This window comes from Oncorhynchus mykiss, chromosome 13 (genome assembly GCF_013265735.2).
Source record: "Oncorhynchus mykiss isolate Arlee chromosome 13, USDA_OmykA_1.1, whole genome shotgun sequence".
NCBI lineage: Eukaryota > Metazoa > Chordata > Actinopteri > Salmoniformes > Salmonidae > Oncorhynchus > Oncorhynchus mykiss.
The window spans coordinates 21045511-21056333 of NC_048577.1; the positions used below are offsets into that span (position 1 = coordinate 21045511).

General features: G+C 42.1%; 2 protein-coding genes across 4 annotated transcripts; one reads left to right on the plus strand and one right to left on the minus strand.

Moving 5' to 3' along the window:
* The first annotated feature begins 295 nt into the window (after positions 1-295).
* On the plus strand, positions 296-5108 carry LOC110485918. 2 transcript variants are annotated; one of them, XM_021557148.2, is made up of 4 exons: positions 296-735; positions 823-2083; positions 2369-2461; positions 2635-5108. In XM_021557148.2, exons 2-3 carry the CDS (start codon positions 1115-1117, stop codon positions 2441-2443), a joined length of 1044 nt encoding a protein of 347 aa, XP_021412823.2. In that variant the 5' UTR covers positions 296-735; positions 823-1114; the 3' UTR covers positions 2444-2461; positions 2635-5108. The 2 variants fall into 2 exon arrangements, with proteins under 2 accessions (XP_021412823.2, XP_021412822.2); XM_021557147.2 differs by having other exon boundaries at positions 297-735; positions 2369-2465.
* Positions 5109-5195: 87 nt separating this feature from the next.
* On the minus strand, positions 5196-8951 carry LOC110485919 (group XIIB secretory phospholipase A2-like protein). Of its 2 annotated transcripts, none has more exons than XM_021557150.2 (4): positions 8002-8951; positions 6970-7046; positions 6103-6268; positions 5196-5753 (listed from the first exon to the last, which is right to left on the minus strand). In XM_021557150.2, exons 1-4 carry the CDS (start codon positions 8255-8257, stop codon positions 5635-5637), a joined length of 618 nt encoding a protein of 205 aa, XP_021412825.1. In that variant the 5' UTR covers positions 8258-8951; the 3' UTR covers positions 5196-5634. The 2 variants fall into 2 exon arrangements, with proteins under 2 accessions (XP_021412825.1, XP_021412824.1); XM_021557149.2 differs by having other exon boundaries at positions 6958-7046; positions 8002-8950.
* Positions 8952-10823: the final 1872 nt, after the last annotated feature.

Genomic DNA, 10823 nt, shown 5'->3' on the forward strand with positions numbered 1-10823 from the left:
GAGTGAGAAAGATAAACAGAAGGAGAAAGGGGAGAGTGAGAAAGATAAACAGAAGGAGAAAGGGGAGAGTGAGAAAGATAAACAGAAGGAGAAAGGGGAGAGTGAGAAAGATAAACAGAAGGAGGAAAAGGAGAGCGAGAAAGATAAACAGAAGGAGAAAGGGGAGAGTGAGAAAGATAAACAGGAGGAGAAAGAGGAGAGCGAGGAAGATAAACAAGAGGAGAGCGAGGAAGATAAACAGGAGGAGAAAGAGGAGAGCGAGGAAGATAAACAGGAGGAGAAAGAGGAGAGCGAGGAAGATAAACAAGAGGAGAGCGAGGAAGATAAACAGGAGGAGAAAGAGGAGAGCGAGGAAGATAAACAGGAGGAGAAAGAGGAGAGCGAGGAAGATAAACAGGAGGAGAAAGAGGAGAGCGAGAAAGGGAAAGATAAAGAGGAGAGAGCATGCTCAAGTAAATGTCACAGTATTACCTTGTTATCAGATAGCTCCAACTCCAGCCCTCCTTGCCATCGGTGGACCTCAAAATACAAACGCTCTAGCACCAGAGACCAGGACCGAGACAGAGACAGGGGTAGATCTGAGAGAGACAGAGACAGACGCTCAAGCACCAGAGACCAGGACAGAGAGAGAGACAGAGACAGGGGCAGATCTGAGAGAGACAGAGACAGGTGCAGATCTGAGAGAGACAGAGACAGACGCTCAGGCACCAGAGACCAGGACAGAGAGAGATACAGATACAGACGCTCAAGCACCAGAGACCAGGACAGAGAGAGAGACAGAGACAGATCTGAGAGAGACAGGGGCAGATCTGAGCGAGACAGAGACAGACGCTCAAGCACCAGAGACCAGGACAGAGAGAGAGACGGGGGCAGATCTGAGAGAGACAGACACTCTAGTACCAGAGAGCTGGATAGATATAGATGGTGGGAGACAGAAAGGAAAATACGCACTAGTACTAGAGACGGGGACAGAGAGTGGGACAGGAGCAGATCTGAGAGAGACAAGGACAGAGAGGGATGGTGGGAGCGAGACAAAGAGTGGGATGGGGACAAGGAAAGCTTCCGGGGGCTTTACCCATACTCCAACGATCCTACACACCCTCGTGCATCTTTGATGGCAACCGACCCAGTGCAGTACTCTCAGTACATGGCATACCACGGCGGCCCCTACGCCAGCGCCTTCCCTCCAGGGTGTAGCTTTCCCCCTGCTACCGTGTTCCCTAGTACCATGCCCCCGAGTATCGTGCTCCCTGGTACAGTGCCCCCCCCTAACCCCCTTGGGTATCCACTGTACCCCAACTGCCCACCTTCTTACTATAGTGGCACTCCAGAAAGATTTTTCCAGCCATACACACAGGCCACTGGAAACCCTCAGTTCACAAACATGGATGAACAAGTGAGGGACCCAGACGCATCCCTGAGCATCCCTGAACAGGAAGTAAAGACTGTGTGGCCCAGACTTGTCCATCCCAGCATAAACCAAGACTCAAAGCCTGCCGGACTAAACCGTTTGAGTATAAAAATGCAACTGAAGAGGCAACGCTATCGGATTAACTTGATTAATCGCAAAAATATACAAGAATTGAGGCAGCTTAAAGAAACTCCTCTGGTGGCTGCCAAGGAGCCCGGTACAAAGAAAGTGCCAGAAGGAGATGCAGTCATAGAAGGGGAGAAATTGCATTTTGTGGTCCCTCCGGTGGCTACAAAGTATTCTGGGGCACCCTCTAGAACAGGATTCCCAAATAGAAAAGGGAGAAAGGTGAAAAACCTGGAAGAAAAAGGAGGTTTATTCAACCAAGGTTTATCCATGAGAAACAGAGCCTATATGACAAGGTGGAAACTGCGTTTGGCGGAAGCGGTTGCAAAAGGCCTTGAGGTCCCCTCTGAACCAGAGCCCAAGACGGCGCCAGAAGCGGAGGACAAATCATTGACAGAATGGCAGAGGGTGTTTGCAGACTCTGTGGCGAATGTGGCTGCAACGGACCTATTTGCCCTCTCTGAACCCGAGGCTGAGAAAAAGCCAGACTGGGAGACAGAGCAGAAAAGGACAGACGAAGAGATGAAGGTGAAATTAAAGAAAAAGGTTTGTGACATTTAGAGTTTGAGACTACATTTGCTCGAATGAATCAAAGTACTGTCTTTGCTATGAAGGTACTTCACTAATTTGTGATGTCCCCTATTGGTTATGAAGAATGCATGTCTGCATCTATTCTAAACGTTAATACATTTCATCCCCAAAGAGTGGCAGAAACACCAAAACCTTGATATATGTCCCTCTTGATTTTCTACTAATCAAATAGTGAGGATTTGAGAGATCAATATGACCAAGCCTTTTTAAAGACAATAATTATGTTGTTTTTTTCCGCAGCTTGGTGAGTTCAACCTGAAGATGAAGCAGAAATCGACGCATTTAAAAGAAGTCCCATCAGAAGCCCCAACATAACCTGAAAGGGCGGATGTTGTAGGTAAAACAGCTTGAAATTCAACATCTGTTTCATGTCAATGAATGTGTAGTCAGATCACACCTTAAAATATAAGATGTCACTAATAATACCTAGAGAATCTTTTATTTGTGACACTCACGCAATGACATCATTCATCTCAAGTCTTCTTCTTTTCTGCTGATCTTCACAGTGCGTCATGAGCTCACCTCCCCTTCAAACCTGCTGCTGACCCATCCAGACCCCTTGGACATCCGTTGGCTAACATTCTCTTTATCTAATATACACTCACTGGCCAGTTTATTAGGTACATAACGGGTCGGATCCTCCTTTTCCTCCAGAACGGCCTGAATTGTTCGGGGCATTCTACAAGTTGTCTGAAATGTTCCACAGGGATGCTGGTGCGATGGCATCACGCAGTTGCTGCAGATTGGACGGCAATACATTCATGCTGCAAACAGCCCATTCCATCTCATCCCAAAGATGCTGTACTGGGTTGAGGTCTGAGGACTGCACAGGCCACTCAAGTAAACTGAACTTGCTGTCATGCTCCAGGCAATGTTTTTTCACTCCTCGATTGTCCAGTGTTGATGATCACATGCCCACTGGAGCTGCTGCTTCTTGTTTTTAGCTGTGGAACCCGGTGTGGTCGTCTGCTGCAATAGCCCATCCGTGACAAGGATCGACAAGTTGTGCGTTCTGAGATGCTGTTCGGCACACCGCCATTTTTTGTTTGTTTGTGGCCCGTCTGTTAGCTTACACGATTCTTGCCATTCTCTTTTGACCTCTCATCAACTAGTTGTTTTCGCCAACTGCTGCAGAATGGATTTAATTATTATTTTTTTTTATCATTCTAGTGGTTAGAGCGTTGGACTAGTAACCGGAAGGTTGCAAGTTCAAACCCCCGTGCTGACAAGGTACAAATCTGTTGTTCTGCCCCTGAACAGGCAGTTAACCCACTGTTCCTAGGCCGTCATTGAAAATAATATTTTGTTCTTAAACTGACTTGCCTAGTTAAATAAAGGTCAAATAAATTCTCGGTTAACACTAGACACTGTTGTGCCTGAAAAGCCCAGGAAGGTGGTCAGTTGTTTTGTACATTCTAACGTTCAATGGAACAGTAACTGAATGCCTCAATCCCTGTCTCCCTGCTTTATATAGCTGTCTGTAAGAGCGATCCATTTTCGTAAATGGGGTGGTGTACCAAATTAACTGGCCGATGAGTGAGTTGTTTTTGGGAGTATCTGTTCTTTATTTGACTTTTTTATTTTTGACCATTTTTACTTTGCTACATTCGTAAAGAAAAGAATGTACTTTTTACTCAATACAATTTCCCTGACACCAAAAAGTACTCATTACATTTTGAATACCTAGCAGGACGGGAAAATGGTCCAATTCACACACTTATCAGAACATCCCTGGTCATCTCTACTGCCTCTGATCTGGCGGCCTGAGTATTAGAGTGTGTCCCTGGCTATCCGTAAATTAAGAGAACACATTGTGCCGTCTGGTTGGCTTAATATAAGGAATTAGAAATTATTTTACCTTTTGATACTTAAGTATATTTTAGCAATTACATTTTACTTTTGATACTTCGGTATCTTTAAAACCAAATACTTTTTACGTAAGTAGTATTTTACTGGGTGGCTTTTACTTGAGTCATTTTCTTCAATTTTGCTCAAGTATGACGATTGGGTAGTTTTTCCACCACTGATTGCATTCTACCACCTGGAATGACATTGCATTCTACCACCAGAATATTTCTAGATTTGTACACTGAACAAAAACATAAACACAACATGTGAAGTGCTGAAGAAAAAACAAATCCAGGAAATGTTCCATATGCACACATTTGTTTACATCCATGTTAGTGAGCTTTTCTCCTTTGCCAAGATAATCCATCCACCTGACAGTTGTGTCATAAAGAAGCTGATTAAACAGCATGATCATTACACAGGTGCACCTTGTGCAGGGGACAATAAAACGGCCACTTTCAAATGTACAGTTTTGTCACACAACACAATGTCGCGGATGTCTCAAGTTTTGAGGGAGAATGCTGACTGCAGGAATTTCCACCAGAGCTCTTGCCAGATAATTTAATGTTGATTTCTCTACCATCTCCGTCGTTTTAGAGAAATTGTCAGTACGTACATCCGGCCTCACAACTGCAGACCACGTGGGGGGTGCTGTGGAGCATTTCTGTCTGTAGTGAAGCCCTTTTGTGGGGAAAGAAATATTTCTGATTGGCTGAGCCTGGTGGTGGGTGGCCCTGGCTGCCAAGTGGGTGGGCCTATGCCCTCCAAGGCCCAACCATGGCTACACCTCTGCCCAGTCATGTGAAATCCATAAATTAGTGCCTAATGAACTTATTTCCTTATATGAACTCTAACCCAGTAAAAACAGAGTTGCATGTTGCTATTATATTTTTGTTCAGTATAATAATACCACCATAGGTTTGTCTTTTGGCCATATCCTCTGAGGATTCATATTGAAGTTTTTTTTCAGTGTACTGTATGTTCAGATTGCTTTTATGGCATGGGCAGTACCAGGAGGTTGTTTTAGTTATAAAAGCCAGGGAAACTGTCTAACTATTTTCAATCCCAAGCTTATAGATCCTGTCCGGTTTCATTTTGTATATATTTAACTGAATAAACTGCTTTCTTTGTATCTCAGGACTAAGTGTGGAGTAATGTATAATTTCTACCTAATTGTGTCAATTAAAAAATGAATCATGAATTAAGTTATGGCGAGATATAAAACACATTTGAATTTAATAGAAGATAATGTCTGGCATTCATCTTTGTAAATTCATGTACAGTATATTTGTATAGTTAGTGTATAGTTTGAACTTCAGATTTGTGTGCGTTCTGTGTTCCCCTGTTTTCAGGAAGAGATGCAGTCTGAAGCACATGGCATTCATATTTTCCAGAACTCAAGACAAATACAAGATTGTATTGTAGTACACATTTTTTTGTAGATTTAAAAAAAATAAACCCAACAGTTGTTGCAAATATACAGCACTTGTTCTGTTAAACAAAACCAAGTAAAACACCAAATAAATTACACAAATAGCCAAAATATGAGTCTTTTGAAAAAACCCTAATCAAGTCGAATCTCCAGCAGTCATTTGGAGTGACGTATCATCCCATATTACTTGGTGAATAGGAGAGCTGTGTGTGTGTGTAACCCTAATTTAAAGCTCATCCCTCTCCTCTCCTTCACAGAGGCAGGCTTCCCTCTGGCTGTTCATGTAGGGCCTGCAGCCCAGAGTCCAGACTGTGTTGAACAGGGTGTCTGCTACCGTCTCACAGGCTTGAAGGTAAAGAGGGACATGGGGATGAGAGTTAATTACTGGCCTATTTAAACATCTTGAGCAAAATATCAATAGGCCTGATGAAAGTGCAATGAAGTTCAGGTATAGGGCTGTAGGTGTAATCTGTGGCTCTGTATGAAAAGTGTACAAGCTGTCAAATCTTAGATTTTTACTTAATTCCTTGCGCCCCCTCAAAGTTCATTGGAGAAAGTTTGAGGGGAGGGACGTTGGCGCCTCCTGCAATGGACTTCGAGAGGGAGTTGAGGAACAGAGGAATCGAGGGCTTGATGGCTTATACACTTTTCAGACTGTGGAACTCTCCATGTACACTGCATCAGGTTGACTGACCTTCAACCTTTGACATGAAGCCCAGGCTCTTCTTGAGGTCAGAGCAGATGCTGTGGAGACACCAGCGGAACTTGGAGTCGCAGCGGTACTTGTTGGAGCCACAGGTGTCGTAACACATGTCCAGCTGATTGCAGCACTTAGTCATGGCAGGGATACCCAGATCAACCTTGATGGAACAGGACAAGGGTGGTGAGTGTGTGTTTGTGGTGTGCTATAATGGTGTTATACACTAAGTGTACAAAACATTAGGAACCCCCTTGAATACTTTTGCCCTCAGAACAGCCTCCATTTGTCGGGGTGTGGACTCTACAAGGTGTCGAAAGCGTTCCACAGGGATGCTGGCCAATGATGACTCCAATGCTCAAGTTGGCTGGATGTCCTTTGGGTGGCGGACTATTTTTGATACACACAGGAAACGGTTGACCGTTTACAAACCCAGCAGCATTGCAGTTCTTGACACACTCAAAATGGTGCGCCTAGCACCTACTACCATACCTTGTTCAAAGGCACTCAAATATTTTGTCTTGCCCATTCATCCTCTGAATGGCACACATACACAGTCCATGTCTCACTTGTCTCAAGGCTTATCTTATCTTATTAAACCTATCTCCTCCCCTTCATCAACACTGATTTGAAGTGGATTTAGCAAGTGACATCAATAAGTGTTCACCTGGTCAGTCTGTCATTGAAGGAGCAGGTGTTCCTAATGTTTTGTACACTCTGCATGCATACTCTTCAATCTGTATATTATTGGAGTTGTATGACCAATGTACAAGTCGAAAAATACTTGATTGGGGAAATGTTTCACCGAGCATTAATGTGTGGGTGTGTATCCAATCATCTACATATGCATACACTATTGGGTACCGGAAGGCCTAGGAAGTAGGCGCTGCATCCGTTGGGCTCTGGCATCTGGTAGTCAGGGCGAGGAAGAGCAGCTTTACCTGAGGTAGAAAGAATGTTAGAGACATCAGTTCCCTTCAATTCAAGAAAGGAATATTTATTTCCACTTTTAATTTATTTTTAAATCCAAGGAGGAAAGTAGGAACTGGAATTTCAGTTTTACTTGATAAATTCATTGAATTGACTTGAAATGGAACTGAACCCATCCTTGTTTGCCATCCACACTTGATTGACCAACCCAGCAAAGGGAGCCCACTGGTCACAGATGTCAATTCAAAGTCTAATCCCCACTGGTTCAACCTAATTTCATTGAAATGATGTGGAAACAATGTTGATTCAACCAGTGTGTGCCCAGTGGGAGGTTGGATGTCCATAAATTGTATGTCAGACAACAGACGTTGTTGGAGAAGATTATCAGTTCATCAATGGTGGCAACCAAAACAGAGTCCATGGTCAACACAGGTAAAGCCCATGGGACATGTGATATCAAAGGTGAACACTACATCCTAGCTGTGAATCACTGAGTAGTTCACACTTTACCTCATGACACCTCTGCCAGCTCTCTCTCCTTGCTCATAGTCCACTGACTAAGGAGCATTATCAGATGTGAGGTGATAAAGGTTATTAGTAATGTCAAAGGAAATCCTAGTATAAGCTCTCCCCAATCATTTATATGGTGTCCTTGCATTTAAGAGTTTAAATGGCTTCAACATGAGGATGTGTTAAAAACCTCAGAAAATCTTAATGTCCATGTTTATCTCCATTGGGTACCATCTCGCTAATCTATAATGGATCTCTACCTGCCCGGATAATCGTTACGCAATTTGAATTTAGGATCACATGGAAGCGGTCTATACAGAACAGAATATCTCGGCTAACTAATCACTAGCCTGGTCTAGGTGGGCTTGTTTCGCCAACTCCTCTGACTATCGTTGGCATGCCACGCATATGATACATGTATGATAGGCTAGCCAGAGGAGTCGATCATGTTCTTACCATATCGACAGCGGTACTGGCACACTCCATCGCGTCCGCCCATAAGCTCCAGCACGGAGTCAAAGTATCCATTGACGGCTTCAAAGCCTCCCCTAACGGAGTTCAGTCCCCACTCGTCCTCATCCTCTGCCTGGGAGGGGTCGACAGGGGCCTGGCTTGGGTCCACTGGTGCAGGTTCCTCAGCGTCCTGGGAGAGGGTCCCCTGGGTGGAGAGGCTCAAAACCAGAAGGAGAGCAAGGGAGGCCCAGTGCGTCATTGTGGTTCAGAGAAGCGGAGGGACAGCTAGGGACACAGCGTTGACGATCCACCAAGTTCAGCTGGAGGAATGAGAGAAGCACAAACACACAGAGAGAGAGGGAACGAGACAACTCACTCTGTCACGTCAACCGGCACCCAGACCTGGACTTTGAGCTAGACACCGGGACAGCCTCCACTGTGGAGGAACGAAGGTCAGCTCCTATCTAGATTGTATTTCTGTTTCAAAGGTGTGCTATATGTATCTGTTTCGTTGTAATCATATTGGTCTCAGTGTTTTGACTATGATCCTATAAAGACTTGATGTTCTGTTTTGACTATGATCCTATAAAGACTGACGTTCTGTCACCAATTTTGACTAAATCAAAAGACTGGTGATTATGGCATGAAACCGTCAACTAACTAATTGTACTTCACACTTGTTCACTATTCAGTTTTCTTACAAATTATGGTTAGAAAAAAATCAATGCACTGCATTACTACACTTGACTTATTAAACAAATAACATTGGCAAAGCTTGGCCCAGAGACCTAATTGTGTCACGTATACTACTGATTATTTATCTTTCAACACGTTCTAGTGTGCTGATAGAACATGCCCTTTTTAAAAATTGTATTATTATTATTATTTTTATTAACAACAAATCGATACATAAAGCACATGAGGGAACACAAGCATACATAGATTACAAACAATGGACAATCGAGCTAGGGGGTACAACATCACATTACAATTACACAAGGTCCTTAAGGGACATGCATATACTTACAATTCTAACAGCTTTTTTGTTAGTAGAGCATTTAATCTTCTTAAAATACAGTTCTATTTCTTTTTGTAGGGTACGAAAATGTGGTTTTCTGTTTGTAAATTTACATTTGTGAATAATAAAATTAATTACATAAAAATGTTTCAGCTTATTTCTATTGTATGTAAAGAATCCAAACAGTACATCTCTCCACAATAGTGGAAAATCTTCATAAATGTGTTCAATTATAAACCTACTGATGTCTTGCCACAGTTTTTTTACATGCATACAATGCCAAAAAAGATGCAAAACTGTTTCTGGGTGGTCATTACAAAAGGAGCAATTTGAGTTGATGTTTTCCTTAAACTTCTTCATATAGTGGTTGGCAGGATAATATTTATGAATAATTTTAAAGGAAACTTCCTTAATTTTGTTAACAAGTAGGTATGTGTGTGGCAACATCCAACCTTTTTTCCAACAGATATTATCAATAAATCCATTCCAATAAGGCATGACATAAGGTATAGATACAGCATCCTGCTGAAACAAGGATCGTATCGCTCTGTTGTTGAATGGACCAAAAGAGAAACAAATCTTTCCTACTGATGAGTCAACAGGGGTAATGGGAGGTAGGCTCTGAGGGTCAGGTCTTGACACGTTCCTGAATAACATAGCAACACCTGGGGGAATGGCATCTAAAACAATTGCAAAATCTTTAGGTGTTACAGGGACCTTGTAAAGTGATAAGAATTCTTTATAACTGAGTAAAAGACCCTCTGCATTTACCAGTTGGCTCACCAATAGGATATTATTTCGGGAACCAATATTCTAAAAACAAAGAAGTATTTTTATAAATATATCCCGATTATTCCATATATAATATCTGTGTGGAGAAAAATTGTGTTTTAAAATTAAGGACCATGACAAGAAAACCTGCCGATGAAAAGCAGAAAGTTTCACTGGAACTTTGTCAATATTATAATTGCAAAACAACATGAAGTTAAGGCCACCAAAAGTAGAGAAGACATGAGGTATAAAATACCAGATAGAAGTGGGTCTTCTTAGGAATTGTTTTATCCAAATTGATCTTAAAAGTATTATTTAAAATAGTAAAGTCCAGAAAATTCAGTCCACCATTCTCATAAGTGTTCATTACAACAGTTTTCCTACTGTAATGGGTATGGTTTCTCCAAAGAAAGTTGAAAAGCATCTGGTCTATCTCCTTGCTTATTTTACTGTCAAGATATAAAGATAGAGTGCCATATGTTAGTCTAGAGATACCTTCAGCCTTGGTTATTAGGACTCTACCTTTTAAAGATAAGTCCCTCTGTAGCCATTGATTTAGCTTCTTCTGGGTTTTTTTAATAAGAGGGTTAAAATTTAGCCTCTAGACTTCTGATCCTTTGTAATGGTTATGCCTTATAATAATTTCCTTACCAGCTATGGAAATACCTTATTGAAAGAATTTGCAAGAAGTTGGGTGATTAATAAAAACAGGTACGGAGAGATAGGACAACCTTGACTAATACCTCTCTTTTACTCAAATCTGGGTGAGGTGCCATATTTCAATTTGATAGAGCTGTTACCATTTGCATAGAGTCTTAATAGCCTTACAGAAAAAAATCCCCAAAGCCAAGTCTCTCAAGGGAGTGGAAGAGAAACTGATGCTCTACTGTGTCAAATGCTTTATAAAAATCAAAAAATAATATGAAGCTATCCTCAGTTATTAGGTCTGAGTAGTCAAGTATGTCTAATACTAGTCTGACATTGTTAGAAATATGTCTGTTCCTCATAAAGCCAGACTGTGTTTCATCAATGATTG

Excerpts from the sequence above, each read along its gene's own strand:
- LOC110485918 (XM_021557148.2), top strand. The coding sequence starts at position 1,115 with ATGGCAACCGACCCAGTGCAGTACTCTCAGTACATGGCATACCACGGC. Across the intron at positions 2,084-2,368 it reads AGGTGAAATTAAAGAAAAAG|CTTGGTGAGTTCAACCTGAA; the intron begins GTTTGTGACATT and ends TTTTTTCCGCAG.
- LOC110485919 (XM_021557149.2), bottom strand. The coding sequence starts at position 8,257 with ATGACGCACTGGGCCTCCCTTGCTCTCCTTCTGGTTTTGAGCCTCTCC. Across the intron at positions 7,047-8,001 it reads CCAGTACCGCTGTCGATATG|GTAAAGCTGCTCTTCCTCGC; the intron begins GTAAGAACATGA and ends TTTCTACCTCAG. Across the intron at positions 5,754-6,102 it reads CTTCATGTCAAAGGTTGAAG|CCTGTGAGACGGTAGCAGAC; the intron begins GTCAGTCAACCT and ends TTTACCTTCAAG.